Raw genomic sequence first — 18,694 nt, forward strand, 5'->3', positions numbered from 1 at the left:
GCCGGATAGCCAAGTGTGAGATGATTCATGTGGTTCTTGAGATGTTGGTTCAGTAGTAATCCTAGTAGTATCATATCATGCTTAGTAGTTGCTTTTGTATCATAGTAGTTGTTAATTAATTAACCTGTTTAACGCTATGTTGTTGTTTTGCCTTGATGCTTTTGGTTGTTGTGTGCTTGCAAGTACATTCAATGTACTGACCTGGCGTGTCATGCCAGATTGCAGGTGATGCCATGATTGATTGTTTGTAAAGGTTTCCGTTCGAGCAAGCTAGATCGCATCCCAGCCAGAGTCCCTGCGGAGTGGAGTTCACCACCTTCGTCGTTGTTCCGCAGCTAGAAGTTTTCCGCTGCTACGAGTTGTTCCGCTGCTAGCATAGAGTTATCTTGGCATGCGTAGTGTCGCCATACTGATGTGATCTTTTGTAACATTAGACCCTTGTATTCATTATCCTTTGTAATAAGAGTTGATTTGTTATATGTCAAGTAGTGTCGTATTCCAGAAGACTTCACCTTGATCTCTGGGCTGGAATACGGGGCGTTTCGGTCTCTCTGAGCCGGGGTGCCACACTGAGCCTAGATGGGAATGAAGAACATGATGGCTCGCAATATCTGAACCCTACCGGTGAGGGTATGATATTTGATGAAGGCGAACGAATCGATGAAGTCCAGAACAATGATGACGAAGGAAATGTTGTTCTTGAAATAACAAAGACCGGCGAGGTATATTTATATAAGCACGCATCTCGTGAGCATCACATGTTCTAATTGATTTGTATATATATTAACGAATCAATCTTTCTTCTTTTAGCCCTCCGGATTGAGCAATCTTCTACAAGCAGCGGGACAGTTCGAGGCCCGGCCAAAAAGTTGAAGGATGGCATGAAGTACAACATCGATGCCATCAAACCTAATGGCAAACTACGCAAACCTAAGAAGAATGCGAGCAAGTTCATTCGTCAATGCGGAGTTATTGTCAGGGACCGAATCCCGATCTCCATTCAAGAATGGAAAAAGGCAGCAAAGGAAGATCCAGATGTTACTTTTGTCGACCAAAGAGCAAAAGATCGGCTTTGGGAATCTCTCATGTCACATTTCACCCTACCGGATCATTTCACAGATGCAGATGTGGACAAAGTCAAGAACTCTGCTCTTAGGAAGATGGCGATAGCATTCAACAACCACAAGAAAAATATATGGGCAACGTACGTCAATGCAGGAAAGAAGACTCCAGAATTCAAGGGAACACTGGAGAAGGCAAGAGATCACTGGGACGCTTTCGTGAAATTCAACGGAAGTAGGTCAGGAACGGTCATGAATAAACAAGATCAATGCCACGAAAAAGCATTGGCACCATAAGCTGGGGGCAGGTGGCTACGAGGTGGCCCAGCCTAAGTGGGATCTCGCTGAGAAACAAATGATGGATGCAGGGGTCACTCCAGTTACATTGAACTGGCCCCCCAGGTGCAGGACTTGGTTCTATGCGCATGGGGGGAAGTTGGACCCAAAGACGGGCGAGGTTTTGGAGCGGGCAAGTCTTAAAGGAGCCGATCTCAGTTTACTTGTTGCAATAGAAGAGGCTCGAACGAGGGTGTTCAAGCCCAACAGAGAGAACGACGAGCTTACGCACGCCCTGAAGAATCCTGAACACCCGGGAAGAACACGAGGCAAAGGCGTTGTTCCATGGTTTGAGGGGTTTGCGGACTGGAACACCGACTACAGAAGCCGTGTGAGAAAGAAGCAACAGGAGGAGCAAAAGAGGAAGCTGGAGGAGGAGGATAGGAAGCAGGAAGCAGACCGCCTTCGCATCATAGAATCAAAGCACGCGGAGTTGGCACTCGCTTTCCAGCGGCAGCATCAGCAGATCGACTCACTTAGCCAGGAAAGGGGGTCTCAGCAGCGGCAGCGGCTAGTAGATGCAGCATTGGATAGCACTATCCCATCCATGACGAGAAGCAGTGTGGGTTCCGCCCCGGGCGATGATGCACTGCTGGATAGATACCCTGTGGATGATATCATAGATACGAGAACCTGTGAGCCACACTTTAAAATGAAGAACATATCCATGAAGGTGGCGGACGGCGTTGCTTATACAAATCCCCCTGAAGTAACCTTCCATTGCAATCTGATTCCAGCTGGCTATGCTCGTGTCGGGGTTGAGGAAGTGGTGGCACAATATTCGGGGCTAGAGCTTGACATTCCTGGAGGTGACGACGAGCGCACACTGGGAGAGGCCATACATCATATCATTTTATGGAGAAAGGATTGCATCGTCTTTCCAAGTCCACCGACACCGCGTCAGCCGGCTCCTCCTCCAAGTCCGCCACCACGTCAGCAGACTCCCGCTCCTCCAAGTCAGCCACTGCCTCAGCAGACTCCTGCTCCTCCAAGTCCGCCACCGCGTCAGCCAACTCCTCCTCCTCAAAGTACGGCACCGCGTCAGCCCACTCCTCCTCCTCAAAGTCTGGCACCGCGTCAGCCGACTCCTCCTCCAGGTCAGGCACTGCGTCAGCCGACTCCTCCTCCAAGTCAGGCACCGCGTCAGCTATCTCTGCTGCCTCAGCGGGCTCCGCCGCCTAAGCAACAGCGGAAGAGAAGCGTGCAGCTACGGCGGCTAACAGTACAACATGAGGCAAGAATTCAAATATGGTCCAAGCCTCAAGCCTCTTCCGAGGTTGCCTTACGACCTGACTGATGCGGAAAACAAAGTCAAAGTGAGGGCCCAAGTGAAGGCCTATTTTGGACCGAAACCGCCCCCGCCGCTAGAGGAGAAAGTACCTGAGCATGTCATTCAGCACTTTATTCGTATGCTGAACCACCAACTCCCAAGCATATGGACTCAGACTATGAGTGCTCTATCAAGAAGTCATATGAAGCACAAAAAAAGAAGGAGTCGAGCTCGATCTCGAGCCAAGCAGCTGCCAAAAAAAGCGGGAAAACTGCTCCCCAGCTGGGAGAACAGGCGGTGCAATCGATCCCCCCGCTCATTGTACCAACACATGTGAGTACCGGCACCAATCAACTGGTAATAACCGACGATCATAGAAGGCAGGCTGAAGCGATCAGATGCACTCTAGAACAACTCCTAGGCATCGAGCCCATGGAAACGTTTAAAGAGGAGGAACTAAAACGGAAATATGCCCGCGGCGAACCACTGGTCAAGCCTGAGGAGATCCCGCATCTATCAATGAGAATGTATGAATTGCATCAATGGTACATGAGAGAAGCCAAGAATACCGATCAAGAGTCCCTCATGGTGAGAGTCAAGGCAGAGCATTACTTCCATGAAAAAGATCTGTGGGTTGAGTTTCAAGAACTGTTTCAGTTATTCAATCAAGACACACTCGACAAATCTATCGTCGGTTTCTATTGTCTGTAAGTGATTTCTTTCTATAATTTAAGTCTCTAGCTAGCTGTAGTGCTCATTCATTAACTGTAATTATCCTCACTATATTCTTTTCTGTGGTATTATGCAGAATGAAGATGTATGAAATGAAAAAAGTTGGACGCTATGGCATTGGGTTCATTGACCCAAATACCATTAATGAAAAGACATGGTTACAAGAATATGATCGACCATACACAGAGAGAAGCTTGCTACAGTTCTTGAAGCACCTAAATACCCAACCAGAAATACTATTCCTTACAACTTCGGGTGAGCCACACTGTCTTGTACTACAAATTTTGTTTTTGCTTACTAGATGTTAATAAGTGTAGTTGATGAGTTATGCACATGCCCGCTTAATTATACAAACGTGTGCGCATGCAGTTTCCACTGGATCCTGCTAATCATTGAAGTTGACGAGGGAAAAGTTCAAGTGCTGGACTCGCTACTTAAAGACGTTAATGACTATGCAATCATGAGGGGGATGGTCGACAGGTTATTTCAATCATTATCGAACTATATGTCGGCCTCTTTAGTTCGTCATTTCCTGATATCAACTTCTTTATTCATTTTCTTTGCCGGCGGGCAGGGCTTGGGAAAAGTTCATCACACAGGTTAAAGGCCAATGGAAAGAAAAGCTGAAATGGATTCGACCCAAGGTAATTAATTAAGTAGCTAGTACTAGCTAGCTACCATCTCTTTAATTCTAGTTTCAATACCATTATCATGATTGATTAATTATTATCAGGTTGAATTATATTCTCGTAAAGGCCCTGAAGCAGGCGCCGGGGACTGATTTATGTGCATACTATGTTTGCGAGAACATTCGCATGATGACGTCCGAAGGGAGAAGAAATGATAGAGAGCAATGGGTACGTTTGCCAGAACACTATTCACAATTTTTACATCATTATCTAATATATATATACACACACAACTAATACATGCATATATTGATCTGCTTCTTTAAAGATGAAGGAGAGGCGGGATAAGCTCCTACTAGAGGATCGCGTACGAGCAATTCAAGAGGAAATAGCGGGATTTTTGCTCAACCAGGTCATAGATCCCAAAGGAGAATACTATTACAAGCTGTAATGCCTCCATGTAATGATCTGCAAATTCTAGGAGAAATTCTATATACCAAATTGTATGTGTGTATATATATATATACATGTGTATGTGAATGGTCTGCGAGAAATTCGATGATATATATGATCGTTTCTATGAGAAATTCTATTTATATATATATATATGCATAACGTGTACAATATGTAGTAGCGTAAAATATGTTTGAAATGAAAAAGAATTAAATGGAAAACACAAAACTAAAAGGAAAAATAAATCATAAACCCCTAAACCTTTTAGTCCCGGTTGGTGTAACCAACCGGGACTAAAGGCACCCAGCCTCCCGGTGCGAGCTCATGCCACGTAGTGGGCCTTTGGTCCCGATTCGTGTTGAACCGGGACTAAAGGGGGGTCTTTAGTCCCCACCCTTTAGTGCCGGTTGCAGAACCGGCACTAAAGGCCCTTACGAACCGAGACAATATCCCAATTCTGCACTAGTGGTTGGCTCCAACAATTCTCATTGGTCTCAAACCAATGAAATGCATGAAGATGATCATGTTGAGTGGGAGGTGGACGAGGATGGTGAGGGTATCATCGATGCACCGAAAGGAAGAGCGGGCAACTACACCATGGACGAAGACATCTTGCTATGCAATACAAGGTTGCATGTGTCTATGGATGCCAACGTTGGAGGGGACCACAGTAGAGATGCATATTGGGACCAGATGAAGGAGCACTTTGATTTACACAATAAGAGTGGAATTGACCGCACGGGTAGATCTCTTCGCTCCCGGTGGTCGACAATCAACAAATATTATCAAAGGTGGGCGGCGGCACTTAAGGCGGTTGACACAATAAACTCAAGTGGCATTAATGATAGAGATAGGGTAAGTGTCATTTCTTTATGTTCCTTCCATGTTCATGCTTCTTTTTTGGTGTTTCAAGTGCTAACTTCTTCTTTTGTTTGTAGGTCACTATTGCATAAAACTTATTTCAAGGAGAAGAGAAGAAGACCAAGAAAGGGAGACCATTTGTGTTGGCCCATTGCTACAATGTGTTGAAGCATGAAGAGAAATGGAAGGCCCGTGATGACCAAGAGGAGAGCAAGAAAAGCAAGGCAACTATTGATTTGGATGATGATGAGGAGGAGCAGGAGGAGGACGCATCAAGTGATCGCGGCAAGAGAAGCCCTACACCAAACTCGGTTGCCTACTCCGAACCAAAGAGATGCAAAAGAAGAAGAATTTAAAGAATGCTATGGAAACTATTGTGAAGGCACGAAAGGAAGCAAACGAGGTGAGGATGATGACAAGGAGCCAAGATGCGGCGGCCGAGGAGAGGAGGGTGGATGCCGAGGAGAGGAAGGTGGCATTGGAGGAGGAGAAATTGGCCATGGAGGAGCAATCTAGATTATTGAAATGGGAGAAGCACTTGTTCTTCATGGACACATCTAAACTCGATGATAGGCAAAAGGAGTACGTCATTCTTTCCCCTGAAGAAGTCTTGGTCCAAAAAAGAGCCATGGCCATCGGTGGCATGGGTGGCTTTGGAGCTACCATGGGAGGCATGGGAGCACCTACGGGAGGCATGGGTGGCTTCAGAGCTACCATGGGCGGCTGGGAGGCATGGGTGTCTTTGGAGCTACCATGGGAGGCATGGGTGGCTTCAAAGCTACCATGGGAGGCATGAGTTTTGGGTCTCTCATGGGAGGCATGGGTGCACCTCAGGGTGACATGGGTGGACACAAGTCTTCCGGTGTGCCTCACATACCTTCGCATTATCCCATTGGAGATCTTACGAACACCATCCGAGCTCCCGATGACGATGCGGCGCTTGAAAATGAAGAGGAGGAAGAATCATCTTCGGATGAGGAGGAAGAATCGGAGGAAGAAGAGGACGATGATGAGTGATGTGGCATGATTGTTGATGTGCCATTTGTTTGTGCAAACTTTTATTTGTCATGAACTTGGTTGGGTGATTTTGAACTATGCCGTGCAAGTGAACTACGTGATGTCTTTGTTTTGCACATTTGTTTAATGATTGAAACATCATCATATATACTGTAAAATGGGCATGTGAAAATCATATTTGCAAGCGCCGGCTAATCGCGCGCTCGGTAAATTAGCGCGCCTTTTGGACCTGCTCGCGCGTGCCATATTTTACTGCGGCTGCTGGAGCCAGCGCGCTACTTCACGCAATAAACGCTATTTCGACGTTGTAAAAAAGTTTGTGCGGGTCGTGCGGTTGCGCACCTGTTAGAGATGCTCTTAGAATCGTGTTTTTACGGCGCCTATGTGATGCCCTATTCTGCAAGAACTTGGTGTTGCGGTCGCCCCTCTGGCCGCTGCATCACTTCTTCCCTGTCGTAGAGCTCATGCAGGTCTTTTTCAAGCCACACCGAACCGAAGTCAGTACGTACGTGCCCAGTTCTGCACGTGCTTGGACACATCTTTTAACCTGCTACAAGGAGGCCCATGAGTCCCTTGTTCCCTGCGTCGTGCATGCATGTCCCATGCATGATGTACCAGCTGGATCCTATACAGCACGTAGGTCGCCCGCTAGCAACATAGCACGCAACCCCCCCCCCTGGTCGGGCTCCCCGTTTAGCATATGTGCCGGCCCGTTTTGCGGTTTATTTTGCCACCGGTTTTCGGAAGGTTCTAGAACCATCCCAAAACCGGTTTTTTGGTTTTTTTATGTTTTCTATATTAGTTTTTCATTTTTCTTTTCTTTTAAATGTTTAGTTTCTTTTCTTATTTGTTCTTTCATTTTTTTCTTCCTTTTTCCTTTTCTTATTTTTTTCTTTTACATTTTATTTTCTATTTTCTTCTTCTTCACTTTTTGACTATTTTTGGCCATTTTTATTTTTGAATTCGTTAACACCTTTTTTCATCGAATTCTAAAAATGTTCAACCATGTAAAAAAAATGTTCAACAATCCAGAAAATGTTCATCGAATTCAATTTTTTGTTCATCAGATTTAGAAAATGTTCATAAAAATTCAAAATTTGTTCATCGAACTAAAAAAATGTTCATCGGATTCTTTTTTTGTTCATTGTTTTCAAAAAATGTTCATCACATTCAAAATTTGTTCACTGAATTACAAATCTGTTCATCAAATTCAAATTTTGTTCATAATTTTTTCAAAAAATGTTCTTGAATACAAATTTTGTTCATCAAATAAAAAATATGTTCATAAAATGCCAAATTTGTTTATCGATGTTCAAAATATGTTCATCAAATTCAAAAACACGTACATTCCTTCGAAATAACAAACATTTTTTGAATTCAAGAAATGTTTTGGAATTTGGTGAACATTTTTTAATTCCGTCAGCATTTATCATTTCACGAACATTTCTTTCAAATCATCAACTATTTTACGAATTCATGTACATTTCACAAGTTGTAGCTATATTGAAATCCTGAATTAGTTTTACAATGGAATTTTTTTTTTAAAAGCAAAAAAAAAGATGCTTCGGCTTTCCCTACCCACACATGGGCTAGCCCATGAGGTGGTGCGGGGGAGCGGGGGTTACGCGCTCCATCGTTCGATGGCGCATACAGCGCTAAATGGGAGGTCTCGACGTAGCATCTCATTGAATCCCGGATGCATGGTCCGACCATCTCTTCAAACCAAAAGCTGCCCATATGGTCCATCATCCTGGCGTCTGAAATACTTTTGAAAGACAATTATGGTTAGTTTTCGGATAAGTACTCTCAATATCTACAAATAGGAGATGTTTTATTGTATTTTGATTACTTTTGGATAGACAATCATTACTATTAATATCATCCTTCGTATCTAGATAAAGTAAGACAATCTATAAATAGAAGATTTTTATTCTGTTTTGATGAAGTTTGGATAGGCAATTATTATTATTAGTATTAGCCTTCGTATCTAGATAAATATAAGGCAATCCATAAATAGAAGTTTTTTCCTGTTTTGACTACGTTTGGATAAACAATTATTATTATTAGTATCATCCTTCATATCTAAATAAATATAAGACAATCTACGAATAGAAGAATTTTCATTCTGTAGACAATTATTATTATTAGTTCAAGATTAATACATTTGAAATGCCATGTGATAAATGTGGTAAACGATCGATCCACACATGAGGAATATATCTAGACATGTTTTAGTGTTAGATACGTAAATACCTTCGTATTTAATAAATCTAAGCCAATTTTTTGGGACGGAGGTAACATATATAGAGGGGTCTCGCCCTCATGGGCAGAGCAACACGGAGAGCAAAGTTGGCTTCCCTACTCAACGATAACAAGGGTAGCTACCTCGCAAACCTGTGTGCACTCTACAAGCAGCAGTCTCCACAATCCTGGCTTGCTGCTGCTTTGTTGTGTCCCAGCTGCTCATCATAATAATGCTCATATACCTTGTCATTACCAAGAGCAAGGTCCGATGTGGCACGTGCTCATCAGCGATGGTGCCGCTTCCACTTCCGCCGGGGCCATGGCCGTGGCCAGTGGTGGGTAGCCTGCCCGAGATGGTGGTCACTAAGCCGGCGTTCCGTTGGATCCATCGCGTGATGAAGGATATGGGCACCGACATCACCTGCTTCCGCCTTGGCAGCGTCCACGTGGTCCCGATCACATGTCCCAAGATCGCGAGGGAGGTTCTCAAGAAGCAGGACAAAAATTTCTCGTCCCGCCCACTCACCTTCGCCTCCGGCGCCATCAGCAGCGGGTACAAGGACGCCGTGCTCTCACCGTTCGGCGACCAGTGGATGAAGATGCGCAAGGTGCTCACCTCTGAGATCATCTGCCCCTCCCGTCACAAGTGGCTCCATGACAAGCGCGCCGACGAAGCTGACAACTTGACGCGCTACATCTACAACCTGACCACCGGGGGGTTGTCATCTTCAACGTCGGGACTAGCCAACATCAATGTCAGGCACGTCGCGCGACATTACTGCGGCAACGTCATCCGCCGGCTTGTCTTCGGCCAACGGTACTTCGGAGAGCCTCAGCCGAACGGCGGGCCGGGGCCGATGGAGGTGGAGCACATGGACGCTTCCTTCGCCCTCCTAGGGTTCACCTTCGCGTTCTACGTCAGCGACTACCTCCCGTGTCTACTTTGCCTAGATCTCGACGGCCACGAGAAAATTATTAAGGAGGCCAACACAAAAGTGGATAGACTGCACGACGTGGTCATCGAAGAGCGTTGGAGGTAGTGGAACAGCAGCGAGAGGCAGGACGGGGTCGAGGACTTCCTTGACGTTCTCATCACGCTCGCCGACGGTGACGGCAAGCCGTTGCTCAACATCGATGAGGTCAAAGCACAATCTAAGGTAAGCAAATTATTAATTAATGAGAAATTTTAAGATGGATCAAGGGTCTAGATTGAATTTAGTGACCAATTGCCTCATAGTCCTACAAGGTACTAATACGTCATCCATGACAAAAGGTAATAGCTCACACTATTAAATACTAGATCTTATACCGTATTTCGCAGGTGTTAGAAAATGGAAACAATAGAATAAGAAATTATGAATTAATAGTTTAGACATAGCATTATTGTAATTTTCTACCATTTTGATGTGATTTCAACTTGAATTGTATTTAAATTTCCAATTATTCAATGTAATCTCTCTTTATGCAAAAGTATAGATTGTAATAACTTACATTTATCTCCATGGAATGCATGCAGGGCATAATATTAGCGGCCATAGATAACCCGTCAAACGCAGTGGAGTGGGCGCTGGCGGAGATGGTGAACAACCCAGAATTGCTGGCCAAGGCAGTGGAGGAGATGGACCGGGTGGTCGGTCGCGAGCGACTGGTGCAAGAGTCGGACATCATGCAGCTCAACTATCTCAAGGCGTGCATACGTGAGGCATTTCGCCTCCACCCAATCGCTCCCTTCAACCTGCCGCACGTCGCGATTGCAGACACCATTGTTGCGGGCTACCGCGTGCCCAAGGGTAGCAACGTCATCCTCAGCCGGCTGGCCCTGGGCCGGAACCCCACCGTCTGGGATGAACCGCTCCGCTTCAAGCCAGAGCGCCATATGGGAGACAACATCAATGTGGTGCTTACTGAGAGCGAATTGCGGTTCATCTCCTTTAGCACCGGACGGCGGGGATGCATCGCGGCATCACTAGGAACAACCATGAGTGTCATGCTCTTTGGCAGGCTCCTGCATGGCTTCACCTGGACCAAACCGGCTGGGGTGTCGGCCATCAATCTCAGCGAGTCCAAGCACGACCTCTTCATAGAGAAGCCGCTAGTGCTACATGCTAAGCCACGTCTTCCAGTGCACCTCTACTCTCTCATGCATTGTTGAGCAAATAACGAGCTATGAATCACCGATATGGCGAGTACGCTAGCTATTTTTTTGATGAATCTATACTTACTAATAAAGGAAGGAAATATTCTTTTTTTCGTCTCGCTTTGTTTCGTTCCACTTCGATTGATTTTCACGTATGCTAGCTATTTTGGTTTTGTCTGTTGCACGTACGAGCGAGCCGGTTTCTTTCATGCGCCGCTGGATCGTCCTAGGCTTGTCCAAAGCATTGGAACAGTACGTGATAGGCAAACAACCACCCATCTAGTATTAATTTTGGACAAATAGAGATTAAATGTATACAAGATGATGCTCTTTATATCACCAACGAAGGATGAAAGTAGGTCGGCGCATATAGGGCAACTCCATTTGAGTTGTTTCTTCCGGCCCAAGTCCCAGGCGGGGCAGCATAGCAGCCTATAATAGTCTTTCTATTTTGGTTCATCAATTAAATAGTACCACATAGTTTTCTTACTTTTAATCCCACATAGTTTTCTTACTTTTAATCCTACAAGTTTATATACGCTAGCATTAAAAAACTCAGAGAGTGAGGTATGCAATGAGGATGCACATTTCGAGGGTGATCAGATCTGAGATTATAGGCCAATGAAAGCAATACAGACACGATTAAAGATCTGTGATTATGGGCCAATGGAACTAGTGAAAACCCAACTAAATATCTGAGATTGTAGGCCAATGAAAGAAATGAAGACCCGATTAAAGATTCAAGACTATTATGGGCAAATGGAAGAAATAAAGACGTGATTAAACTTGCAAACTCATGCCGATGTGCATGGTGCATAATTGAAGGACTCGTGGGCTAAATCATTATAATTTACACGAAAGGCGAGAAGCAGATGGGTGGGGTAGACCGAGAAGGCATTTAAGGACGAGGAGGAACTCGCAATTTTCACACTTGACGCATACGACCAGCTCGTTGCCACACTCACGAAACATGAAATCATGGGTGATGACACGCCGAGGTGTCCACCAAAGCCCGTGCCACCAGGGAGATACCTCTCTCTCTACGGATTTTTTATTTCTTGCAATTAATTTTGATGATAAAGACTAATGTTTGTCCCGCGTTGCAACACACGGGCATATGTGCTAGTAAATCAAAAGGAAAAAAACTGAAATAAAAATTAAAAATAAAAACCTCAAGGAAAAAAACCCAACAAAAAGCCCAAGAAATACCGGAATGGAATCAAACCTTGGAAGAAAAAACCACAAAATCAGCACAACAAATGCCGAACCAAATACAACGAAAGCAACAGAATAAAAAGGGAGCAACTAGTTGACGAGGGCTCCTTCGGGAGCCTCGCAACGATCAGCGCCACTTGGCGCGCTCTCAGCCGCCCTGCCACATGTCGCGCTCTAGACGCTCCTTTCGTATTTTAATATTTTTCGCACGCGTTTTCGGCTTTTTAAATGGTTTATTTGGGGTTTTTTTCAACGTTTTGGTTTTCCGCAGCTTTTAGGCCAAAAAACTCAAAAAACAATTGCGTGAAAAAGCACATTTTTTTCTTCCGCGAGAGGCACGGTTTTGCTTCCGCGAGAGGCACGGTTGTGCTTTCGCGAGAGGCACGGTTTTGCTTCCGCGAGAGGCACGGTTGTGCTTTCGCGAGAGGCACAGCCGTGCCTCTCGAAAACGAAAAAAATGCATTTTCTGGTTTTTTTTCCTTCCGCGAGAGAAACGATTTTGCTTCCGCGAGAGACACGGTTGTGATTTTGCGAGAGGCACGGCCGTGCCTCTTTCAAAAAGGAAAAAACGCATTTTTTTTGTTTTTTTCCTTCCGTGAGAGGCATTGTTTTGCTTCCCCGAGAGGCACGGTTTTGCTTCCCCGAGAGGCACGGTTGTGATTCCGGTAGAGGCACGACCATGCCTCTTTCGAAAAGGGAAAAAACCATGCTCTTGGTTCGGTTTTTTCGTCCTGTTTATTCATGAAGAAAAAGTTCGTTAAAACCTATCAACATGGTATCTAGTTTTTAAGATCTCGACGCAAGGAATCGAACGGTGAAAACGGTTCGAGATTTGGATGCACGGTTTAAGAGATAAAATGTTTTGAATAAACGGATCTACGAAAAAAGAGAAAACTCACATGTTGTGACAAATGATGCGTGCCATTTGTCACAACCTGAGAAGGCGGTTGACACGATAAACTCAATTGGCATTAATGATAGAGATAGGGTAAGTGTCATGTCTTTATGTTCCTTCCATGTTCATGCTTCTTTTTTGGTGTTTCAAGTGCTAACTTGTTCTTTTGTTTGTAGGTCACTATTGCATAAAACTTATTTCAAGGAGAAGAGAAGAAGACCAAGAAAAGGAAGGTCAAGAAAGGGAGACCATTTGTGTTGGCCCGTTGCTACAATGTGTTGAAGGATGAAGAGAAATGGAAGGCCCATGATGACCAAGAGGAGAGCAAGAAAAGCAAGGCAACTATTGATTTGGATGATGAGGAGGAGGAGGAGGCATCTAGTGATGGCGGCAGGAGAAGCCCTACACCAAACTCGGTTGCCTAGTCCGAACCAAAGAGACCAAATGGAGGCAAGAAAGATGCAAAAGAAAAGAAGAAGAAGAAGAAGAAGAAGAAGAAGAAGAAGAAGAAGAAGAAGAAGAAGAAGAAGAAGAAGAAGAAGAAGAAGAAGACGGAAGAAGAAGAAGAAGAAGAAGAAGAAGAAGAAGAAGGAAGCAAACGAGGTGAGGATGATGACAAGGAGCCAAGATGCGGCGGCCGAGGAGAGGAGGGTGGATGCCGAGGAGAGGAAGGTGGCATTGGAGGAGAAGAAATTGGCCATGGAGGAGCAATCTAGATTATTGAAATGGGAGAAGCACTTGTTCTTTATGGACAGATCTAAACTCGATGATAGGCAAAAGGAGTACGTCATTCTTTCCCCTGAAGAAGTATTGGTCCAAAAAAGAGCCATGGCCATGGGTGGCATGGGTGGCTTTGGAGCTACCATGGGAGGAATGGGAGCACCTACGGGAGGCATGGGTGGCTTCAGAGATACCATGGGCGGCTGGGAGGCATGGGTGTCTTCGGAGCTACCATGGGAGGCATGGGTGGCTTTAGAGCTATCATGGGAGGCATGAGTTTTGGGTCTCTCATGAGAGGCACGGGTGCACATCCGGGTGACATGGGTGGACGCATGTCTTCCGGTGTGCCTCACATACCTTCGCTTTTTCCCATTGGAGATCTTACGAACACCATCCGAGCTCCCGATGACGATGCGGCGCTTGAAAATGAAGAGGAGGAAGAATCATCTTCGGATGAGGAGGAAGAATCGGAGGAAGAAGAGGACGATGATGAGTGATGTGGCATGATTGTTGATGTGCCATTTGTTTGTGCAAACTTTTATTTGTCATGAACTTGGTTGGGTGATTTTGAACTATGACATGCAAGTGAACTATGCTATGTCTTTGTTTTGCACATTTGTTTAATGATTGAAACATCATCATATATACTGTCAAATGGGCATGTTAAAATCATATTTGCAAGCGTCGGCTGCTCACACGCTCGGTAAATTAGCGCGCCTTCTGGAGCTGCTCGCGCGTGCCATATTTTACTGCGGCTGCTGGAGCCAGCGCCTTGCTTCACGCAATAAACGCCATTTTGACGTTGTAAAAAAGTTTGTGCGGGTCGTGCGGTTGCGCACCTGTTAAAGATGCTCTTAGAATCGTGTTTTTACGGCGCCTATGTGATGCCCTATTCTGCAAGAACTTGGAGTTGCGGTCGCCCCTCCGGCCGATGCATCACTTCTTCCCTGTCGTAGAGCTCATGCAGGTCTTTTTCAAGCCACACCGAACCGAAGTCAGTACGTACGTGCCCAGTTCTGCACGTGCTTGGACACATCTTTTAACCTGCTAGAAGGAGGCCCATGAGTCCACTCTTGCCTGCGTCGTGCATGCATGTCCCATGCATGATGTACCAGCGGGATCCTATACAGCGCGTAGGTCACCCGCTAGCAACATAGCACGCAACCCCCCCCCCCCCCCCGGTCGGGCTCCCCGTTTAGCGTATGTGCCGGCCCGTTTTGCGGTTTATTTTGCCACCGGTTTTCTGAAGGTTCTAGAACCTTCCCAAAACCGGTTTTTTGGTTTTTTATGTTTTCTATATTAGTTTTCCGTTTTTATTTTCTTTTAAATGTTTACTTTCTTTTCTTATTTTTTTCTCTCATTTTTTCTTTCTTTTTCCTTTTTCCTTTTCTTCTTTTTTTCTTTTACTTTTTACTTTCTTCAGTTTTTGACTATTTTTGGCAATTTTTATTTTTGAATTCGTTAACACCTTTTTTTCATCGAATTCTAGAAATTTTCAACCATGTAAAAAAATGGTCAACAATCCAGAAAATGTTCATCTAATTCAATTTTTTGTTCATCAGATTTAGAAAATGTTCATAAAAATTCAAAATTTGTTCATCGAACTAAAAAAATGTTCATCGGATTCTTTTTTTGTTCATTGTTTTCAAAAAATGTTCATCACATTCAAAATTTGTTCACTAAATTACAAATCTGTTCATCAAATTCAAATCTTGTTCATAATTTTTTCAAAAAATTTCTTGAATACAAATTTTGTTCATCAAATAAAAAATATGTTCATAAAATGCCAAATTTGTTTATCGATGTTCAAAATATGTTCATCAAATTCAAAAACATGTACATTCCTTCGAAATAACGAACATTTTTTGAATTCAAGAAATGTTTTGGAATTTGGTGAACATTTTTTAATTCTGTCAGCATTTATCATTTCACGAACATTTTTTTCAAATCATCAACAATTTTTTGAATTCATGTACATTTCACAAGTTGTAGCTATATTGAAATCCCGAATTAGTCTTACAATGGAAAACAATTTAAAAAAAGCAAAAAAAAGATGCTTCGGCTTTCCCTACCCACACATGGGCTAGCCCATAAGGCGGCGCGGGGGAGCGGGGGTTACGCGCTCCATCGTTCGTTGGCGCATACAGCGCTAAATGGGAGGTCTCGATGTAGCATCTCATTGAATCCCGGACATGGTCCAACCATCTCTTCAAACCGAAAGCTGCCCATATGGTTCATCATCCTGGCGTCTGAAATACTTTTGGAAAGACAATTATGGTTAGTTTTCGGATAAGTACTCTCGATAATCTACAAATAGGAGATGTTTTATTGTATTTTGATAACTTTTGGATAGACAATCATTACTATTAATATCATCCTTCGTATCTAGATAAAGTAAGACAATCTATAAATAGAAGATTTTTATTCTGTTTTGATTAAATTTGGATAGACAATTATTATTATTAGTATTAGCCTTCGTATCTAGATAAATATAAGGCAATCTATAAATAGAAGTTTTTTTTTCTGTTTTGACTACGTTTGGATAAACAATTATTATTATTAGTATCATCCTTCATATCTAAATAAATAGAAGACAATCTACGAATAGAAGAATTTTCATTCTGTAGAAAATTATTATTATTAGTTGAGGATTAATACATTTGAAATGCCATGTGATAAATGTGGTAAACGATCGATCCACACATGAGGAATATATCTAGACATGGTTTAGTGTTAGATACGTAAATACCTTCGTATTTAATAAATCTAAGCCAATTTTTTGGGACGGAGGTAACATATAAAGTAGGGTCTCGCACTCATGGGCAGAGCAGCACGGAGAGCAAAGTTGGCTTCCCTACGCAACGATAACAAGGGTAGCTACCTCGCAAACCTGTGTGCACTCTGCAAGCAGTAGTCTCCATAATGTTGGCTTGCTGCTGCTTTGTTGTGTCCCAGCTGCTCATCGTAATAACGCTCATATACCTTGTCATTACCAAGAGCAAGGTCTGATGTGGCACGTGCTCATCAGCGACGGTGCCGCTTCCACTTCCGCCGGGGCCATGGCCGTGGCCATGGTGGGTAGCCTGCCCGAGATGGTGGTCAACAAGCCAGCGTTCCGTTGGATCCATCGCGTGATGAAGGATATGGGCACCGACATCGCCTACTTCCGCCTTGGCGGCGTCCACGTGGTCCCGATCACATGTCCCAAGATCACAAGGGAGGTGCTCAAGAAGCAGGACAAAAACTTCTCATCCCGCCCACTCACCTTCGCCTCCAGCGCCATCAGCAGCGGGTACAAGGACGTCGTGCTCTCGCCGTTCGGCGACCAGTGGATGAAGATGTGCAAGGTGCTCACCTCTGAGATCATCTGCCCCTCCCGTCACAAATGGCTCCATGACAAGCGCGCCGACGAAGCTAACAACTTGACGCGCTACATCTACAACCTCACCGCCGGGGAGTTGTCATCTTCAACGTCGGGACTAGCCAACGTCAATTTCAGGCACGTCGCGCGGCATTACTGCGGCAACGTCATCCGCCGGCTTGTCTTTGGCCAATGGTACTTCGGAGAGCCTCAGCCGAACGGCGGGCCGGGGCCAATGGAGGTGGAGCACATGGACGCTTCCTTCGCCCTCCTAGGGTTCACCTTCGCGTTCTGTGTCAGCGACTACCTCCCGTGTCTACTTGGCCTAGATCTCGACGGCCACGAGAAAATTATTAAGGAGGCCAACACAAAAGTGGATAGACTGCACGACGTGGTCATCGAAGAGCGTTGGAGGCAGTGGAACAGCAGCGAGAGGCAGGACGGGGTCCAGGACTTCCTTGACGTTCTCATCACGCTCGCCGACGGTGACGGCAAGCCGTTGCTCAACATCGATGAGGTCAAAGCACAATATAAGGTAAGCAAATTATTAATTAATGAGAAATTTTAAGATGGTTCAAGGGCCTAGATTGAATTTAGTGACCAATTGCCTCATAGTCCTACAAGGTACTAATACGTCATCCATGACAAAAGGTAATAGCTCACACTATTAAATACTAGATCTTATACCGTATTTCGCAGGTGTTAGAAAATGGAAACAATAGAATAAGAAATTATGAATTAATAGTTTAAACATAGCATTATTGTAATTTTCTACCATTTTGATGTGATTTCAACTTGAATTGTATTTAAATTTCCAATTATTCAATGTAATCTCTCTTTATGCAAAGGTATAGATTGTAATAACTTACATTTATCTCCATGGAATGCATGCAGGGCATAATATTAGCGGCCATAGATAACCCGTCAAACGCAGTGGAGTGGGCGCTGGCGGAGATGGTGAACAACCTAGAATTTCTGGCCAAGGCAGTGGAGGAGATGGACCGGGTGGTCGGTCGCGAGCGACCGGTGCAAGAGTCAGACATCATGCAGCTCAACTATCTCAAGGCGTGCATACGTGAGGCATTTCGCCTCCACCCAATCGCTCCCTTCAACCTGCCGCACATCGCGATTGCAGACACCATTGTTGCGGGCTACCGCGTGCCCAAGGGTAGCAACGTCATCCTCAGCCGGCTGGCCCTGGGCCGGAACCCCACCGTCTGGGATGAACTGCTCCGCTCCAAGCCAGAGCGCCATATGGGAGACAACATCAATGTGGTGCTCTTTGGCAGGCTCCTGCATGGCTTCACCTGGACCAAACCGGCTGGGGTGTCGGCCATCAATCTCAGCGGGTCCAAGCACGACCTCTTCGTAGAGAAGCCGCTAGTGCTACATGCTGAGCCACGTCTTCCAGTGCACCTCTACCCTCTCATGCATTGTTGAGCAAATAACGAGCTATGAATCACCGATATGGCGAGTATGCTAGCTATTTTTTTATGAATCTATACTTACTAATAAAGGAAGGAAATATTCTTTTTTCGTCTCGCTTTGTTTCGTTCCACTTCGATTGATTTTCACATATGCTAGCTATTTTGGTTTTGTCTGTTTCACGTACGAGCGAGCCGGTTTCTTTCATGCGCCGATGGATCGTCCTAGGCTTGTCCAAAGCATTGGAACAGTACGTGATAGCCAAACAACCACCCATCTAGTATTAATTTTGGACAAATAGAGATTAAATGTATACAAGATGATGCTCTTAATATCAC

At 44.7% G+C, this 18,694-nt stretch overlaps 1 protein-coding gene and 1 pseudogene across 1 annotated transcript; both read left to right on the plus strand.

Moving 5' to 3' along the window:
- The first annotated feature begins 8,893 nt into the window (after positions 1–8,893).
- On the plus strand, positions 8,894–13,846 carry LOC109761672 (tyrosine N-monooxygenase-like). Its single transcript, XM_073502879.1, has 5 exons — positions 8,894–9,619; positions 10,120–10,393; positions 13,027–13,083; positions 13,301–13,384; positions 13,443–13,846. Exons 1-5 carry the CDS (start codon positions 8,894–8,896, stop codon positions 13,844–13,846), a joined length of 1,545 nt encoding a protein of 514 aa, XP_073358980.1.
- A 2,733-nt stretch (positions 13,847–16,579) lies between these two features.
- On the plus strand, positions 16,580–18,471 carry LOC109761671 (tyrosine N-monooxygenase-like; annotated as a pseudogene).
- Positions 18,472–18,694: the final 223 nt, after the last annotated feature.

The sequence above is a fragment of the Aegilops tauschii genome, chromosome 7 (genome assembly GCF_002575655.3).
Source record: "Aegilops tauschii subsp. strangulata cultivar AL8/78 chromosome 7, Aet v6.0, whole genome shotgun sequence".
NCBI classification, from domain to species: domain Eukaryota; kingdom Viridiplantae; phylum Streptophyta; class Magnoliopsida; order Poales; family Poaceae; genus Aegilops; species Aegilops tauschii.

Coding starts and splice junctions, on each gene's coding strand:
- LOC109761672 (XM_073502879.1), top strand. CDS start 8,894: ATGGTGCCGCTTCCACTTCCGCCGGGGCCATGGCCGTGGCCAGTGGTG. Junction 9,620..10,119: donor TGGATAGACTGCACGACGTG/GTCATCGAAGAG, acceptor GAATGCATGCAG/GGCATAATATTAGCGGCCAT. Junction 13,385..13,442: donor GAAGAAGAAGAAGAAGAAGA/AGAAGAAGAAGA, acceptor AGAAGAAGAAGG/AAGCAAACGAGGTGAGGATG.